This window comes from Heloderma suspectum, chromosome 1, assembly GCF_057233095.1.
Source record: "Heloderma suspectum isolate Gila_16-S chromosome 1, 16-S_ref, whole genome shotgun sequence".
NCBI classification, from domain to species: domain Eukaryota; kingdom Metazoa; phylum Chordata; class Lepidosauria; order Squamata; family Helodermatidae; genus Heloderma; species Heloderma suspectum.
In genome coordinates this window covers 352,885,344-352,905,609 of record NC_139458.1, presented here as the reverse complement: position 1 = coordinate 352,905,609, position 20,266 = coordinate 352,885,344, and the positions used below count along the sequence as shown (strand labels likewise).

General features: G+C 37.6%; 1 protein-coding gene across 7 annotated transcripts in view; it reads right to left on the bottom strand.

The window, feature by feature from the left end:
* The window catches only part of ZDHHC14 (zDHHC palmitoyltransferase 14), a 136,206-nt gene that overhangs the window by 58,990 nt on the left and 56,950 nt on the right, over positions 1-20,266 (bottom strand). For all 7 annotated transcript variants that reach the window (XM_084827917.1, XM_084827914.1, XM_084827919.1 and 4 more), the window contains 5 exons: positions 15,461-15,598; positions 13,279-13,327; positions 10,204-10,306; positions 8,863-8,972; positions 6,798-6,900 (listed from right to left, as the gene is read on the bottom strand). In XM_084827917.1, coding sequence (XP_084684043.1) covers positions 6,798-6,900; positions 8,863-8,972; positions 10,204-10,306; positions 13,279-13,327; positions 15,461-15,598 — 503 coding nt within the window. The remainder of the gene's footprint in view (positions 1-6,797; positions 6,901-8,862; positions 8,973-10,203; positions 10,307-13,278; positions 13,328-15,460; positions 15,599-20,266) is intronic.

Sequence of the window (20,266 nt, the reverse complement as noted above, 5' to 3'; positions counted from 1 at the left end):
GAGTACAAATATTCTCCATTTTAATATTATTTCCATACGTCAATAGCCAAATATTAATCCAGTGCTTTTCTTTGTCATATAACTGATACAAAAATGTATTAAAAATAGCTTAGGATGCAATCCTATCAGGATAGGCGGCTGCCTATCCAATGCAGGGCAGGAGCAGCGCATAGGGGATCGTCCCCTCTGTGCTTCACCCACCCTGCATTCGCGGCTAGACAGCTGATTTCAACTGTCTAGCTGCGGGAAGTCGGAGCGGGGGGGGGGAATGCTGGACAACACATAGGAAGTGTCAGAATGGCACTTCTGCCCTCCCCGCCCCACCCCCAGGAATGCCCCATTTTTGCTGCTCCGTGCTTTTCTTATGAGCGCGGAGCGTGGGGCTGTTCCATGCTGCCTATGAGGCAGTGCGGGAGGGGGTGGAGGTCAGTTCTCAGGGAACCGACCTATCCTATGGCTGTCTAGCTGCTGATTAGCGGCCATGGGACTGTGCCCTTAATTTTTTAACCCATGATTTTAGCTGCTCTAGGAATTATAGAATTTAACAGAGCTTTTGAATTCCTACTTACAACAATGAAAATGTCTATTCGTCCGAATAAAAAACCAAGAAGCATCTTCTGCAGCATCTAAGAGCAATTGCATGACAGAATCTTAATTTTTTGGGACACCCCTAAGAGAAGGTAGCACAAATTATTTAGTAATCAAATTGTTTAAAAACAGATATAATAATTAAACTTTAACTTAACAGTAAATTTGCTTGCTCAAGATGCTTGAGTTATGGCCAAAGTGGCATAACTATAACCTAGCAGATTGTTTCTATAACTGAAATATTGTGTTCATGGGTATTGTCTAGGTAGGAGGATGGCACGGAATACCAGTGGAATCATATGTTTAGGGAAGAAGCAAAGGATACTGAACAGTAGTTTTCTGAAATATGCTACTCAGAAATGTGAAAAAGAAAATCAAAACTTGTTTTATCAAGTGTTACTAAATAAAGATCAGCATATTCATGAGAAACATTTACCTAGGCCTCTACAATGTTCACAAAATTGCTTTATGTGAAACAAATCCAATTGTTGTAGAAGTCCACTTAATAATATAGAAAGAGAAAGAAAATATACAAACAAACATGCAAAGGGTCCAAAATAGTAAGGATCCTGGGCAAACAGAAATTCTCAAGAGAAAACAAAAAAGGCAGAAACACAAGAGTTCTATAAACACATTCACTGAGACACAAATGTTACGGTTGTATTGTGGATTACGAAGGGTGGTGCAGACATAATGCTCATGATCTATTAACTACGGCTAAGGAGCAGGCTATGAGACTGTCTACTCCTTTCTGCCAGCTACTCTCACACTTATAAATTCCCCAGTCAATTTTAGCCATAGTTAAGAGTTACATCGACATAGACAGTAATGGTGGTCAATAGTAGAAATAACTGTGGAAGGTGATATCAGGTGCGGCACACTGATTTTTTTTTTTTGGTGCCAGATTTTGCAGGGTGGGGTAGCTTACTGTTGTGGTTGGTTGCATAGTCTCTTCCTTTTTTTCCACTCTGGCTTTGAACTTACATTTTTATTGCCTCCAACAATACAGTTTTAAGTCAGTATAAGAAAAGAAAAGAGAGAGAGAGAGAGAGAGAGAGAGAGAGAGAGAGAGAGAAACTGTGGGGGGAAAGAATTCTTATACCTCTGATCCCTTCTGATCCCAATGGAAGTACGGAGTGCCTTTTACCAACTTAGGCTACTGCATGAGTTGTGACCACGGACAGGGTGATACAATCTCTGTTAACTTCCAAGGGGCCGCCTTTGAAGACTGTTCAGAATTCACAATTAATAGTCTAGCTACCATCTGCTGACCTAACTGGGACTGAGTGTTATGATTATATCACACCAGTGCTACGCTGGCTCCCAATCAGTTTTCAGACCCAATTCAAAGTGCTAGTTTTGAAATGCCTTCATGGCATAGGACCAGTGTATCTCTCTATATGTGCCTACCCATATGTTACTCTTGGTGATGGCCTTCTGTGGCTGCCCCCACTGTCTGAGGCAATGTGGTGCTCCAGTTATGGAATGCCTGGCACCTACATTGTTGTCCTTTCGGCTCCAGGCAAATATCTTTTTATTTTCTTTTTATTTATTTATAAATATTTTTTGACTTAATTTTTGCCCTGCTGATTGTTTATATCTGGCTTTTAAGATATTGCTGCCTTTTTAGTCTTTGTGTTTTATTATTGTTTTGATTTGTTTTTCTTATATTTTAAGTGTTTTTGTATTTTTCTTTTATGTGAATTTCCTTGGAACCTTCTACTGAAGTCTGGTATAGACATTTTTGTCAACAATTATTATAATAATAATTATATTTATTTATAATAATAATAATTATATTTATTATAATAATAAATAATGAATTAACCACAGATAACAGATCAGAGTTTGGTCTGCATAATAGGAAAAATAACCCCAGTTTGAAACAGAAAATGAAGAATGATCTCTCTAAGGTTAAGGTGCATAAGAAAAAGACGAATATGGCAAAAGGATGAGTGAGGTATTGAACCAAGACTATTGAACCAATACTACTATAGAGTATTAAAACTATTATAGATCCAGGAAAGTTTAAAAAAAATACAGACTTGAAATGCAGAAGAAACAGGTACTTCTAAAATGGCTGATATGCTTTCTGGAACAGAACTTTCTTGAAAAATAAAAAAAATGGGTGGGTCAGTTATGAAGAGATAAAATACTTGAATAGGGCACAATCTGCAACATTAAATCTAGATCACAATCTCCTATTCAAATAAATGGGATTTTTCTGAAGCAAGTAGGTTGTGGATGGCAGCCATAGTTATTAATGAAAAAATGATAACATATTTAGGAAACATGAATACCAGTGAGTCTGTGGATTCTCATGGCATATTTCTATGGTGTGAAGGAACTGGTTAATGAATTTACAAAACTACTAAAAGGTGATAGAGAACTGGAGGTGAACTAGGAGGAAAAAAACCAAAATATACTACCAACCTTCAAAAAGGAAAGGGTGATCCTGGCAATTACCACCTGGTTAATCTAACTTCAGTCCCCTATTAAAATAACGGAAATATTGAGAGAAAATATAAAATACCAAATCATTTGTAACATTTAGGAAGTGAAGCAATGGTGTTTGAACCACATTAATGAGGATTTGATTGGACACTGTATTATAAAGTTAGAGAACAAGAATAAACTAGATGGATCAGATGGAATACAAAGATTTCATTTGGCTATTATACTCAACATTGCACAAATATCTCTGTGGCATCAAAATATTGACTTGAATTAAGAATTCCACTACATGGATTGTGTGATTAGCTGCAACAAAGTTAGAGCTAAAAACAGTATTTCAGAGAGGAAAGGGCCAGTTACCTATATGTGCTGCCATAGAGATTCTTATTTGAGCACATCATTTTATAAATCTTATGATCATGAGAGGGTAAAAAATGGCAAATAGCACATCAAATTCAAGGAATAACAACAGATTTAGACATGGAGAACAATGACAGCAAAGAGGCAAGAAAAATCAAACTGCAGAGGCTAAAATCATTTCTAGAGTTAGAATATAGCCTAGGATGCTTACGAGAGGAGAAAGTTGAAGTAACAGTGAGACATAATAATAATTAATCATCATTTGACATCTGTATGTGTTAAGATTTGGTGAAAGCACACCCAGAAATCTGCAACTAGTTTTAGGAATATTAAAACAATGGATACTCTCAGTGTTAGAATACAAATTGACAATGATGAGTATGTCCATCATGATTTAAATAATCCAGAAAAATGATGTACTTAAAATCACTTCTATAAATCAAGTTACCTATTTTGAAATTGTTATTTTTTCCCAACAAGCATGCATACCAGTTGTGTAACTATTAAAATAAATGCTTTGAAATGGAAATACAGTTTTTATCCAAGACTAGTCTTTAACATGTCACCTCCACAATGTCTTTGGATGGGTACAGCTAGGACTCATCCATCTGGAAGCACTCCTGGATTCAATGGATGAGCCTGGTGATATACAGGATAGCATTCCTTGAATCCTAGCTCCTGTGATGACTTGCTTAGACAGTCAGTCCAATGTAAAGCCCACAATGGCACAAAAAAATATGTCTGTAATTTATAATAATCTCAGAACTCAGATAAGCAGTCTAACTCAAATCTCTTGATTTGATGCTTTAAATAGTTTAAGTATAGATTTCATTTTAATCCAGGTTATTTTTTAAAGAGACACTTACTATAACTGATTTTTTAAAATCAGTATTTTTTTATTTAAACATTTATTTCTGGAAAAAAAAATCAAAAGCTTTATCTGCACTGGTTCCTATCATGTCTAAAAGGTCCTGGTTGTGTTTTTTTTAGTTTTGTTGCTTTAATACTCTGAACTTTTCCTTAGCCATAAGCAGTTAAAGACCTTGCTATACATATGCTTGCCTTTTCTTCTAAAACTGATGGAATCAAAATCCTGTTTGTGATTTTGTGAACTAGATTTTGATTTTTTTTTCTTTTTAATCTCTTTTGAAGCATTTAAGGAGTTAACATTTAATTTATTTGGACATATTTAGAAACCCTGGAAGCTTCCAAAAATATCACAAGACTAAAAATTATTTCCATCACATGAACTAGGGTACTTGCTGTTTTAAATCTAAAAGCCTTATGTGCATTTACAAATATCACTTTCCAGCAGGGCAACTTATCACTTTGATCCAAATTCCATCCTTTGCCCCAATAATTAACACAATATCTTTGTTATGTTAACTTCTCAAAGTAACAACAACTAAAAAGATGATAAGCTGAAACAGCCATTGATTAACACATGCTACAAACAACTATTTCAGGGTTGATTACACCTCCATTTAAGGCAAAGTTGCAGAAGTCTACAAGGAAAACAAAGAAAACCTATGGGGAGGGGGAGTAATTTCTACTTACTTCTGAACACTTTGACCAGCTGGCCAGGTTAACTGACACCTGATGATGTTACCCAATTGTTATACAGCCAAATTAGGCCTCACAAGTATAGCTCTCAAGACAGCTGTGGACTGAGTTGTGAAATGGCACAGCATACAAGGGAAGAACAGCAAGAAATCTGTCCTGGAAACTAAAGCCAGATGAGGAGTAGGAAAAAAGCAAGGCAAGCCGTAGACCAGAAATAGTACTAGTGCTCTAGTTCAGGGAAGGGAACATCCCAATGACCATCTAAAAGAGACTATAAACTAGGAATTAGGTATGTGAGTGACCTCAACTTCTCCCCTGTGAGCACAGACCTGGATTTCTTCAGTTTATACACAGGGAACAATGGGACTAAGAGCTTGTGAGTTTGCTTCGCACCACCCAACAAAGGCCCAATCTAAAGTTTGCAGCAGGAAAAAATGCTGCAAGTTAAAGAATGCTATAAATGACTTGACACCTGACATCAAAGTTTAAATATATGAATTTATTGGTAATCCCTTAGAGATTTTTTTTTTAAGACTACACAAAATCTCTGTCTACAAAATGGCAATGCTCTCCTATGGCTACAGAGACCAGAACAGAGAACCCAACATCAAGAACTGATGTCAACATAAGGCAAGCCAGTAATTCACCCTTTTCAGGCCTCCAAACTTTAAGTCTTTTGGAGTTGCTCTGAAAGCTAAATTGGTCCACTCCAAGGTAGCTGAGGCTGCAGTCCTATATTCACTTAGCTGAAAGTAAAAGCCATTGAACTCAATAGGGCTTACTTTTGAGTAGATATATATAGGATTGCACTGTGAATGAAACTTCAAGAAGAATGGTATGAAATATATGATTGATTAATGGGAGACAGTTAAGTGTATCTGATATTTAAAATGTAAGGAACGGATATTGCTAGCAAATGTGAAAAATGGTAACTGAACTGACTCTTCAAATGTGCATTGTTCAAGTGAGTCTCATTTCTAAAAGTATTATTTTTATAAGAAACAAAGAGTATTCACACAACTATAAAAGGTGTGATTTTGCTTCAGTTAAGTGCAAAAAGTCTGAAATGTTTGGGATTGGCATTTATTTCCTTCCCTCAGAGACTGGGAAGAAATCTGTGAAACTAAAAATATACAGGAAGACTGAGACTATCTCAGAACATGCACATTAGGCATAGGTTGCTCTAACGAGGTTTCTCAGTTGAGACAGTTTCTCTAGAATGACATCTGCTTCTTGGCACATGAAGAAAAATGTACTGCTCCCAAGGAAACATACAACAGGAGTCATTGGCACAATTTAAAAAAAACATTTGTTAGAAGTTTGCAATAGTCAAGTACATTGGCTGCCTCCATGTTCACAAGTAATTCAAGTCTTCTTTATAAATATCTACTCATGCTGACACAATGAGTTTTATAGAAATGTGTCAAGCAACAAGAATTTGTGCAACACAGTCAACAGCATCTGGGGATTTTTTTTTCAAAGCAGCAAATATGCTGTTGAAGATCCAAAGTCCATCCATGACCACCAAGTACTTCTTTGCAAAGTTTCAATCATACAAGGCAATTTCTCTTGGAACTATATTTAATGTCCTACCATCTACACATAGACAACTGATACTTTTTTCTTATTTTCATCAGACTACAATTTTTGCATTAGTGCTTTGAAAATCTTGGTGACTTACTACAGTTTACTACAGTAAAATTATGGAAGACTTCGCGTATCAGAGAGTATCAGTAGCATCCAGTTAGTTTTGTGACTTGATTAGTTCACAAGAAAGCAGAGAAGGGAAACATTCACAAGGTTCTTGATCAACATTATGGGATGGTTCCTACCATATTACTCTGAGACTGTGTGGCCCCATACATTGTAATGCCATTTGACGGAGCTGCCGGCTGTGGAGTATCTGGCTGTATAAATCCTCTTCTGTCAATTAAGCTACAGAATAATAAAAAGTTGTGTTACAAACAATTCTGATTAGATAGTTTTAGACCAACTTTAAAGGAAAAAAGTTTCACCCCAAGAGCATCAAACCATGCTACGCTTATGAAAATAGTATGAATAGCTTCACAGAGCCAGACAATAGTTTCCTATCTTCCTAAGACTTTATAACAAGAGCTGCATTTCTGAGTTTCTGCAATAGATGTGTCATTTGGAGACAAGGAAAGAGGTAAATTAGGCTGCAATCCACAAGTCATTCTGGAAACGCATGTCTGAAGCTTTATTGAGGCTGAAACCCTATGCCCACTTATCTGGAAATGAGTCCTATTGAAGTCAATGGGACGTATTACTGAAAAGCCGAATATAGGATTGCACTATAAGTAGTGCAACATTATATCAAAATAATGACTTGAACATTTCAGCAAATAAAAACACTCCTAAGAAGATACTGTGGTTGCATTTAGTACTCACATATAAAAATGTCATCTTGCTATTCAGTTTCTAGGGGGAAAAAACTAGAAACCTAGCATATTGCATCTGTTCATTTATTTAATAAATCTGTATCCTAAAACACCAGAGGGAGAACTTTTGACCACTGATTTATTGCTGTATGATTTAAGTATACAGTTCCATATTAATCTGCTGATTCATTAAGATCTTCCTCTATGGCCCTTCTCTGGATGCCCTCATCATCAGAGGCCAGATGGGTGGAGACCAGGGAAAAGATACTGCCATATTGTTGGCATAAATGGTTGCTGAAATTATTTTATTATGTTTTATCTATTTTTACTGGCCTAATGTTACTATTGTTACTGATATTGTTATTTTATTGCTGTTGGAGGATACTGTTATTTCAATGGCTGTTATATTTTAAACTTTGGATATGGGTTTTTTTATGTTTACAGAAGTCACCTTGTGAGGACTTTTCTTCTAAAAGGTGGCCTAAAAATATCTGAATACACTGATAGGGCCTTTTCTGCACTGGTACCCCAACTTGGGAACTCCACCCCGCCCCCCCAGGGTTGCTTGCTTGGTGCCCACTTTTACTAACTTCAGTCAACAGGTTCAAACGTTTTTATTTGCCCAAGCTTGCTTTCTTACAGTAATGTTGTGGTTTTATTGCTCCTGATCTTTGTTGGTTACAGTTACTATAGTTGTTTTATTCAGGGTTTTAAAAAATTATTGGTTGTAATATTAATTTTATTGTAAGCATCCTTGTATGTTTTAAAGAATTACTGGAAATTCCTAGTATTGCTTCCTAATAATGCCTTACCATAACCAGGTAAAAGTTAAAAGAAAAAAGTAGTGTAGAAAACATGCAAGTTCTAAGTTAAGGAGGTTAAGTTTCATAATTTAAATAAAATAAGCATTCTAAAATGTGTTGAAGTGGACGATTTAACAGGCCACAAGGGCACTACCACAGCATATCCATGCCATATATTGAATAGCAGTGCCAACACTTTTCATCCAGATAAGATAGGCTCCAAACTTTATGCCCATAGTCTCATGTGGAGTGTACTCCAGTTCTTATCATGGAAGAGAAATAGTTTCAAAAATACATTTATAATCAAACTGATAGGAAATTATGTTTAGAATACCAAGTTTTTATTAGTATAGTTAGCTGGGTTTTTAAAAAAATTAATCTTTACAACTGGTTTGAACAGCCAATCAATTGTTTTGGACCACCAGAAGATTATAGCCTAAACGTTTCTTTCCAAAGGCCTAGTTACTGCACACTACAGCAGATGAATAAGTGGTGTACCACAGACCTGCGCAGTCTTGCTGTGTCCCATTAGCAGCAAGCCATAACAACTACGTGACCACCAGAGGACTGAAAGAGCGCATGATGCCTATAGTAACCTATATGGTCTTGCAAGTTATATATTTCAATCCCAAAGGGCACAACAAAGGACAAAAGGGAAAAGAAGTGATACAGAACAATTGCATTAAACGTCTTACCTGGGGGAGAGGGGCCCACAGAGTGCAGAACAACAGTTAGTGAAAATGTTGCCATAGCTGTATGGATTGAAGTTCTCTTTACCTCTTTTATTTGACCAAGATCCCTTGATCTAGTAAGAAACGAACATTAGTGCATTATTCTTAATTTTGTAGCATTCTTCAATATACCAAGTGCTACAGCTCTTATAAATTCTCATAAGAACCATGGAGGTAAACTAAGCCAAGAAATAATGAGGCCCAAGACTACACAATGAGCTTTATGGCTTTGATTTGAATCTCAATCTCCCACTTCCAAACATGTCACTTTAACCATAACATTCACCCCTGTGTAACATACTGTCACATATAACCTCCAAAGGCAAAGGGGATGCCTGTACCAGCTGTTGCACATAATATATTCCAAGAAGAGCTGGTGCAATCCCCATCACATCCTGGGTGGAGTCAGTGATTAGGGCTCCAACTTTTGCTTATAATAAATAAGTACTTTTATTCCACCCTTCAATCACATTTCCAGGGTGGTTTAAAACAGGAACAAACAAATAAAATGTAAAACAGACACACAACAAGCCAGAACTAAAAGCTACTTTCATATTTTATCACTGACAAATTAATATCTCATTAAAGTCTCTCATCCCCCTGCAACATTCCCCATGACCTCTTGGAAAAAAATAAAAGGAACAATGCATCCAATGATCTTGCAGCTAAAAAGGATATGCTAAATTACTTACTCATTTTTACATATAGCTATCCACTCATGGATAGGTGCCTCAACCTGCCCCATCAAAAGGCAATGATGACCAGCTTCTTTGGCTGAGGAGGCTGGATGCTCCCTATCAAGTTGCTTCGGAGCCACCACCCAATCATGATATTGCCCCCTCTGGAGCAGCTTGAATGGAGGCAATCCAGCCCCTTCTGGCTGAAGATACTGGAAGGGCCTTTTCCGGTGCAAAAGGAAGTAATATTCCAGAGAAATGCGAGCGTGACATCCTCTATGTGATGAGAAGGGTAACTTCCAGCTTAGAAGAAGCAGACAACACGGCTTCTTGAGGATTTGCTTAAGAAATGGCACTGCGGGAGCCAACAATTATGGGCAAGGCACCACTTTTGAACAACCTGGCAGCACTTCGGTCCTCCCAGCACTCACTTGGTTCTGCACAAACTGTCAAGGTGTGACATTTATGCCAGTAATAGCCAATAAATGAATAAGGAACTGGGGGCAGCACACCTGACAGTACCTTACACCAAAATGTCTTTTTTTTAAGGATTAGCTAAATGCAGACAATGAAAATGAAATACATAAAGATGAAGACAAATTAAAACACTGAGTAAAGAAAAACTTACGTCCTCATTTGTTGTTTGATTGGAGCTGATCAAATAAGTATGAAAACCTGAGAGCCCAACAATAGACCAAACTGAAAAGAAACACACCACAGCTTCCAGGACAGTGATGGAATGTCAAGGTACTATTAACTCAGATTAGTGAATATAAAAGTTATTGGCAAGGATGTCCAAATGGAGATATCAAGTCACAAGTATTCCCAGATTTTGGGAACCACCAACATGGGTTGGCCATCACCATCATTCTATTCTTACGAACTTCTGGAATATTTTTCCTGGAATGTTGGACTGGGATCTGTTACATCAAGGCACTTCTTATATTTTGTGTGCAGTTTTTAATCTCGAACTTCTTGCATTTAGAAGAATACACAACCACACTGCTTATGTGATCAGATAGACGTGACCCATATGAGACAATTCTGCAGGTTAAAATTAGGACATAATGGGCCCATTCGCACAAACGGGAGTGAGCATGCTCCCTCCTACGCATTCTTCCCTTCCACTTCTAATCAACTACCTATGCTCTGCCAAGAGTAGAGAAGCAAGAAAATTGTTAAGAATTCTAAGGGGCCAGGAGGTGAAGCTATCATCATGAGTAAATACATGCCCTTGAAGACTGGATGACTGCATTATTCTTAGTCAAAAGCTTACTGCCTAACACTCCTTTAATAAGAAGCACTCAAGTCCAATATAGCTTCAAGAGTTCCAGTGTAATTTCTCTTTCCTTTAGTGAGCATGGAATGGCATTCTTTCCTCATTCAAGGGTGAGAAACGTTTTGTTGAAATAAACTAGATGCAATGTGTGATTACATTTGTCAAAACTATATGCTAATTCAGATCTGCTTAATAAAACCTATAACAAACTGCTCTCAAGTGCTTAACAGTAATACACTTCAGAAATGTGTTTTGGTTTATGTGCTGTGTTTTAACCATGTGAAAATATACAGCTGGATCTTACGGACCCTAAACAGCTTCTGCTCACACAACAGGGCATTCCTCCCATCTACACCCTCCAAAACTATCCCCAAGGATCAGAGGACCCTCCAGAACTACTTTTGATGCAGCACATGTTTGTATGTGTGATTGATGGAAATCAGGGATCACCCTTATAATAGCAGAAGTGCCTTTCTGCTAATGCAAGGCACTGTTGGATCCAAGTTAATCCCTTTAAATCCAATATGTTAAAAATTTAAGAAAAATGTGTAATTATAAAATCTGTGATTTTTCAGACACAGCTACTGGTGAGATATCAACTGAAAATAATGTTTCTCTGCTATTAATGGAGCAGGGATGTACTGCCTCAGAGCTACAATGCCTAATATTAATAATGCAATTATATTGTTTTATTATTATAAACAGCAATCAAGCCCTTAAATTGCTCAATACATAATATTTGTGGGATTTCTTCTACCAGGTTCCTTCTGGGGTTTTTTGTTTTTCTTTTTGGCAACTGGTTAGTCCTTAAATGCAAATTATGGATAAATATCTGTCCCTGTAGAAAAATCCACCAATGTGGGATCTATTACCTTCTGATTTCAGAACAACTGAAAGGCTCTTTCATTTTCAGAGAAACAAAAAGCTTAATACATGATTAGAAGCTATTGTAATTCTTTTAATTGGAGGCTATTGTGTTATTTATGAACACTGTGTCTTTTGTACATAAGACCTTTGAACAGAGAGGAGCTTGTGCTTTAGCATTTCTACCCAATGAATACACAAGTAAGTGAATATGGGTAGAAATTATGCCTGAAGATATTTTGTTTGCTGTTTTCATAGCTCCCATAAAGTCAGTGGCTCTTAGATGCTAACTGCTTTGTGCCCACTGTTTGGGTGTTTCCAAATGCACTCATTATTAAAGAGAAGTGTTCTATGTGTCATAAGAATGCTGCTTCTTGGCTTTCTCCTGCACTCATAGGATTTCAGAGTGGCATGCTGGAAATCCATAAGCTATATGCAATTTCCACACTAATCCAAACATGGAAGCAGAATCAGCACTGTGGCTACTGGAGGGTACTGTTCTCCAACAGGAACAGTATAATCTTGTTATAACTGCAAATAACATTTTTTTTAAAACCCTGTATCTGTAGTTCTGAACCTTTGTGGATGGCAGGCACTAATTCTTATCAGGTTCCTTCCAATCATAGAATAGTAGGATTGGAAGGGGCCTATAAGACCATCATGTCCAACCCCCTGCTCAATGCCTGATTTTGTTCCTGCATCTGCTGCTAAATTCTGCTGAGAAGCACTATAACAGGTTCTCTCTTGGATAATTTATCACCCAATGCAAAATCATTTCTGTCAGGAAGTTTAACTGTACAAAGAAACTCTTGCTCATTTCTGATCTCCTATCACTTTCTTGCTCAAACTGTAGGATAATTGTGTTCCTATAAACTGAAAACTAGTTTCACATTTTAACAACAAATATTTAAAACTACACTACAAAATACTAAGAGAGCAATCCTATGCCCCCTAGACAGCATCTGGGGACATAGAATTGTTCAATTTCCTGGCTACAAGGTCGGAAACAGGGAGCCAGGAAACTGCACTCCCCGCCTCCTCCTGCTCGTAGCCAGTGTGGACAGAACCACGACGGCTACCTCTCCGCACTCAGATAACAGAGTGCAAAGACAGGGAAAAGGAGGCATTCCCAGGGGCAGGGAGGGGAGGAGACTGGGGTGGCAGCCATACAAGAAATCCTATGGCTGCCCCAGCCTCCTTCCCCCCGGCTCTCCGAAGCCTCCACTAGATGGGTGAAATCATCCATCTAGCTAAAATGCAGAGCGGGAACCACTCTGCATCAGATACTTGTAAGCCTCCGAGTTCAGAGGCTTACAAATACCCAGGGCGCATCCCATAAGATTGTGACCCAAGTCTAATCTACATCCTAATCATGATGTGTTCACTTGAACCCATATGCTATGTATAGCTACAGAAACAGTGGCTACCTGAAGTACACCTAATTTTCATATAATTGCAGAATCCATATGTCTACCAACAGAAAACAAATATCTTTAGATATCAGCTCCTTTAAAACTGATGCAATATTAAGTATCTAAATACAGTCCAGTGAAAGGATATCTTGCAGGACTGTCCTTGAGTGCATTTAAGAACCCTGTTTTTTGAGAGCCTGTAAAAGAGAACAAATGTAAAAATTAAATGAGAAAATATGCTGTCTACATGAAAAAAGATTTCAACATCCAATATACAGTTATTTGCTAAATGTAGCCTTTATTTTTTCCCTGAAAATATTCAGTAAAAAATGGAAATAATAAAATCAGAGTTAACATATGCTAGATGTTTTCTCATTAATACCAGATTGATGACTGCAGACATAGTTTACCTTACATAAGGTTTCTGGTTATCCCTCTGTCTTTTCTATCCTAATGTGGGAACAAAACATCGCAAGCTGATTTTTCTCCATGAAATGTGTTCATGGATTTACTTTCTCTCACAAAAACTGTTTCTGCTGGATCAGAATATCCTGTAAATGCACCATAGTATGACCCAAATTCCAAGCTGCTTACGGATTCCTCTGGATACAATTAGGAGAGAGTGATCTCAGGAGCCAGCAATGGATTCCTGGTTTAATGCATTCATAGATCCAAGCTCTCAGTCTATTTGGAGTTGGAATTCCTGACCACAGGGTCTGTTCGGGGACTCTCAAGGGCAACATTCTGAGAAACGCAGAGGGCTGCAGATGGGGTGAGAGAATGGGTGGAGAGAATTCCATTAAACTAAATGGATGTGTAATTGAATCACATCCTCGTATAAGGGAAATCAGCTCAGATAAACTGAGTGTCAACAGATATGCATAAACCCAATTCAGCCTTGCGTATACTGGATCTGTTGGATCCAAAATTTTGGGAGCAGAACTCGGCTCACAGGACACTCCTACCAGAGGAAGACAAGACAATGATTTTTGCCAATTTCTCCTTCCCCACGTGCCCCCTGAAAAGCTGCTCTGGAGGGTTGGAGGATTCTCCAGATCGATGTGGGAGATGGTGCTTTAGGGCTTTAGGGGGAATTGGCCTCCCTGCTTCCTCCAGCGGGAGTCTCCACTGGATCTCAGTCCCTTCCACAAAACAAAAAGAGCTCTTGCATTTGTGGAAACAACACTGAATCCAACTAAATATACAGACATCCATCTTATCTCAAATACAGAAGTAGGAAGAAAGTCATTTATCTTCAACTGAGCACAAAAAAAATCCTTAATAACTTGGGCCAGGATGCAAAAAACTATGAAACTAGTTCAGTGAGCCCAAGCCAAATGGAAATGCTTTTGAAACTGAGGGAAGTTTGAAGTCAGATTGTGAAATGGCACAGAGGGGCAGCTGTTCAAGGGGGGAAAAAAATTAAAAATCAACAGGGCCCTTTTGCAGATACCAAAGAAGCTCTTTCAATCCAAGCCTTTATTTCTAGAATTGCAAAAAGTAAACACTCCAGGTGAAGAGAAAACAAATAGAAAATATTTTTAGATTCACTGGAAGGGATTGCAGCATCTTGACCTACAGATGCAGGTTATTTTCAACAAAAAAGAATGACAAACAATTGTCAAATTAAAGGGTTAGAAGTTTTATACATTTTCTAAGAATTTTAAATGTTGAGAAAGCATTAGAAACAGGGTTTTCCAGGCAGCAAGGCTGGACCCAAACCAAGGAATAGCCATTCTCTGATACATAAAGTTTTGTCAGATGCCTAATTTATTTATTTGTCTTCTGGTTTTTGAATCTGTGACTAAGTGACATCATGTTTTTGGAATTTCACTACAATGTGGTCAAAAATCTTTTAACCTCACCCAGCATCCTGAATTAATGGAATCTGAATTTCTAATGACAGTCTACAGCCAAATGAAAAGAGTCTGCAGGAAAACTGAGAGCAACCACAGAATCTTCCTTCTTTGAATCTTCCTTGTATGTTAACTTGCCATAAAAGTACAACAAACAAAGCCAAATAAATAATAATGGGTTCCATCCAGTGTTGGTCCTACTCAGAGAATTCCATTTCATTTCAATGGGTTTAAAGTTAAACTAATACTGGATATTACACAATGTATTTGGATTAAAATTTGCCAAGATTATGAATTAACACGCAAGCTTTGCAGTTGGAAATTTTCTTGATTAGCCAAGCCAGGTGCATCTTTTTTGGGACTTAAGGTCAAGGTAAGGGATAAAGAAATCCAGAATGATGAAAAGCTTAAAATTAAAAATAGAGTCTCAAGCAAATGGCTGCATACATAATTTGATTTTACTAGCATACTTACGATGGATGACATGGGTGATAACGAATGCAAATATAAAGACCGTCAGAAAGGACAGAGATAAAATAAACATATAAAAAAATCTGTAGTTTCTTTTCCCGACGCAGTTGCCTACCCACGGACAATGGTGATCAAACCGTTCTGAAAGAGAAGGTAGAAAAAAATGGAACACAATTAAGAAAAAAAAACCAGACCTGCTTGAGAGACTCGCTCTGTCACAGAAAATTCTTTACTATTCAGGTTTCTCATCATGCATAACATGATTTGTCACAGCTTAGGTCAATCTCATATGTTTAATTCCATACACTGATTTTCAGCAATGCTTCACTCTTTTCTATCTTGTGTAAGACTTCTCAAGTCCACATATACCCAACCTTTTTTGTGTGTTTTATCTGCATTATGTAATTTTATCTAGGTCTTCCTCATACTTATATGCTGGTATACACACAGTGATTGTCTAGATTTACACAGCCCTTTCTTTATAACGACTATTACCCAATTAAAGAAATTTCAGCCAATTAATCAGTTTAATTTATGTAACCATAAAAAAAATAGCTCTGAAAGAAAAAGCATACTTTAGTTTTAGATGATGCACACGTGTCACATTATAATCTCAGAAGAGATATTCCCTCCTGTAGGACAGATGGTGCTTGCCATCTATAGCTTTACAAGTACTTATATTAATAAAAATATTTTTAAATATGCTGGCTAATTAGGACACTTTTTAGTCAAGCAAAAGGTTTAAAAAAGTAATTAATATAATTGATAAAGACATTAAATGGTACAGCCCTGAAACAAAATTGCTTAGGCTGATCATACTCTGTAGTGCTCCACAGACACAGTTGTGATCTCTTATTGGCTATTCTGGAGGCTGATCATTTTCCCACCCTGGTTATTTAGTATTCACGTAGTACTGTAGCATCTCTACATTCTATAATCAGTATGTCCCCATTAATCGCCTTCCTAATAACCATTCTTTTTATTCACATCACAAAATTTAGGGGAACTTTGGATCCTTTCCATTCTGTAAACGCAGAAAAGCCCCAAATGCAGAAAACAGTCTGACCTCTGCTCCTGCCCAGGCCCAGCAGTTAAGACATAGTTCTTCTGGCTGGTTCAGAGGATGAGTACAGTCAGCTTTTGTACACAAAAACTCAACTGATATTGTTAAAAGCCATTGTTGGAAAGCATAATGTCACAGAAGACGCAGGGGCCTTTGTGTAGAACATCAGCAGCCTGGCTAATTCAATTAAGATCACTGACATCTGTGCTTGTTTGGGAATAAGTCCTCTTGTGGCTCCCTTTGTTGTCCTATGATTTCATAATGTATGACTGCATCCATTTTGGGTTGTTCTTCATTTATCTCTTTTTTAATCCTATGTGGATGCTTGTGGTAGTTTGGGTCTTTTTTGCATTTGAAACATGCATAAAAGCAGCTAAATAAGACAACTGTGTTAATAAATTATTTCCAGCTGATATGGAAAAAGATACAGAGCAACTTCAAACAGCTTAGATTCAAGACTAGGAAACCAATTTGTATGATGTTAATGTCTCTTATATTACTAGAACTTGAACAATGTTAAGGCTATGTAGTATGTTGAAGCCTTCCAAGGCTGTTTCTACAGCCTATAAAACTTCATGCTGCCACTATGTAGAAACTCTCCCACAGACTAGAAAAAACAGGGGTTCACACATTTTGACTGGCCTTGGTAGCCAAGCTGACATTTGTGGTGAAGACTGGCCAGAACTGACAAGCTTCAAACAAGGGCAAAAATTTACAGAGGTCATCTCTGACCTCCTGCAGGACTTCAAAGTGTTTCCAAATCCCAGTCCATGGTCAGAGGTAAGCCCCTGCCTCTCTCTTACTTTGTGCTCACCCATGTGCACTTGCCAGGTTAAAAATATCTACTTGCCATTGCTGAGCACAGGTGTGGAATCCCAGGGTTAAACATTTTTAAGGAAGGAAGGTCTTGGTGGGCTTTACATGGCCCATGGGCCTTACAGTATGCATCTTTGAACTTGGGAACAGAAAACCAAAAGGGAAGGGGAAGGGTTAGGGATAAATAACAAACTAACTGAAGAATGTTGTCCAGTTGCATTTTTATGGTTGTTGACACTATTTTACTATTTGTGAGAGGAATATTAATAGTTCTCCAATTTATGATCAGGTGACATTGAGAGAATATCTATACTAATGGAAGAAATATTCAGAACCATGTGAATTGATGGCAGGATTTATCACAGTGGTTTTCAAACTCTTTTATAAGATGGGGCTAGTTGTAGATTTTTTTCTATATGTAATTATTCCATACCCCTATATCTCCTTGCATCATATTGTCCACACCATCAACCATTACAGACAACTTAGCAACATTTCCACAAGGCTCGTGCAACACAATGGTGAACTTTAAGTCACTATTTGGGATTTGTTCATCTGAAAAAAAAATGTTTTCTGGACAAATTTCAACTCGGCGATTAGAGTTGGCTGTTCTTTCCTGGACTAGTGCAGAAACAGGCAACTTGGTGGCTTCCAGATGTTTTGGACTACAACTCCCATAATACCTGATCACTGGTCATGCTGGTTGGGGTTTATGGGTGTTATAGTCCATACCTATAGGCACCAGGTTATCTACCCCAGGTATAGTGCACAGCTTTTGCATTACCTCATCCATAATACTGGATGCTATTCACTGCTAAAGATATGACATTTATTTAAATGAACTATGGATATAACCAAGTAATCATAATTCCTATTTTGTTAAACTGGAGAGCTTTAAAAACAAAACAAAACACTTTCCTTTGGCTTAGTCCCTAGGTTTCTATCTTGGAGAGAAAATCTCCCTTTCTGCTCAGAGAGAACCTCCTTAGGGTGAATGCCCCTATCAGATAAATTGAAGCATGACTATCTAAACTTGGTTCATAGAGTCCAGGAACATAAGAAATACCCTAATACTTTTAACTACAAAACAATGACCAGATTCCGATGTAGGATGCAGTACTAATCTTTCAAGAATAGCTCAAGTTCTTTTACTACATTTCAAGGGGTTAGTAAACCATGAAATACAGAGTTATCACCTGCTGTAATCATCTTCATAACTTTAATTATATAGGCATTAAGGGATTGCTTTGAATAGCAGAAATTACCTTGGAATTACACTCTGCTTTGTTTAACAAGAGCACTTATCCAAAAACAAGGACAAGGATAAGAGTGACCAAAAAATTGTATGAGAATATGTTCCAGATTATTTATCATGTAAAACAGGTCATTAACATTTATTTGAGAAACTGAGTGCTAAAAATTAAATACTTAAATTCACACCTAAACTCATATCTGTGTATAACAAAACATACCTTTTCATTTGGGGGAGGGGGGAATGACAGTCAAAATAGTAAATCAACATTACATATAGAAAAAAGTGGCGTATGTGCGATCTCACCCATATTGTGCCATGATACTATTGTGGCAAGACTTAAAATGGAGACATGTTAGGAAGTAATACCATTATGGCACAATGTGGACAATATGCAGCAGGCAAGCAGTTATCTTTGCTCCACAGCCCATACTCAACTGTAATACCCCCTTTATTATACAGACCTAGAAATATACTGTACTAAGTTGTCTGGGTTACATATAATCTTCATTTGCATTTGTCAGGCACATACTTACTGCTTCAATTTCCCATGTTTCAGGCTGCAAGTAGCAACTGTTTTCTCTTTGCCTCCATTTCTGATAACACCAGACGGTAGCAAAACACCAAGTTGTGTACTGACTAGGACAAACAATCCTGGCCTGGATATGGAATATATTGCATACAAGGGAACCATCTCAGTCTCTCTGGTGTATTGATCTCCTTCCTGGATCAAGTTCTCAGCCCAGTTAAGTATACATCTAAAGCTGGTGTTAGGAGACTTGAACTCGAGTCTTCTGACAACGAGCTGTAAAAAAGTTGAATTCCACTTTGTGCCTGTCTGGCCAAGAGGGAGAGAGAATAATACATTTCCAACCTAGAAACTACTGCTTTTTCCTACAGGCTCTTCTGTAAGTGATAAACACCCACCAACTACTTCATCTAAGGGAAAACTGTAAAATATTATACTAAAAACAATGTGCCGTGTGCTTTGGTGTTGTTGTTTTTAAAAAAAACACGCTGAATGCAATATTATATGCAGCTATTCTTTGTATATGTTATTAAACCTGACTTCTTGGTTACAGAAGCCCTAATGTTCTGAACCCAGGGGGGTGGGAGAGAATTCTACTAAGTGTATCATCCCATGTTAATACCTTCGAGTTACTAAGAAAGAATATGTTAACTGTTTGGGGAGTAAAGTCTGCAGTGTCATGTGTTCACATACTTTCTCACGAGTTTACTACTGATGTCATTATTAGACTTATTCAGGACTGTAGCCCATGCTAGTGAGAAACTCATCAAATAGTGGGAATGTATATGGACACTTGGCCTACAGATGTGTAATTCCTTGCATGTTTTTCTTTTGTTGTCCCTGCTCCATGTCCTACATTATCACTACATTGTCCTACATTGTTTCTGGACTACAACACCACTAGTCACTAAATAATATTGATTAGGAAATAAACTAGAGTATATTATAATCCTTTTGCACCCAAATTATAGAGAAAGAAGAAAAAACTGAATGTGTTCTTGCGTAATCCAATAAAGTGAGTAAATCCCACAAAGTCAATGCTATTGGAAATACTGGCCCTTGACTATGGGGCTGTTCACATGTCACAGCAGCATTTATTGCCAAATTGGGTTAATTGGTCCACAATTTGCAAGAACATGTGCTGCATGC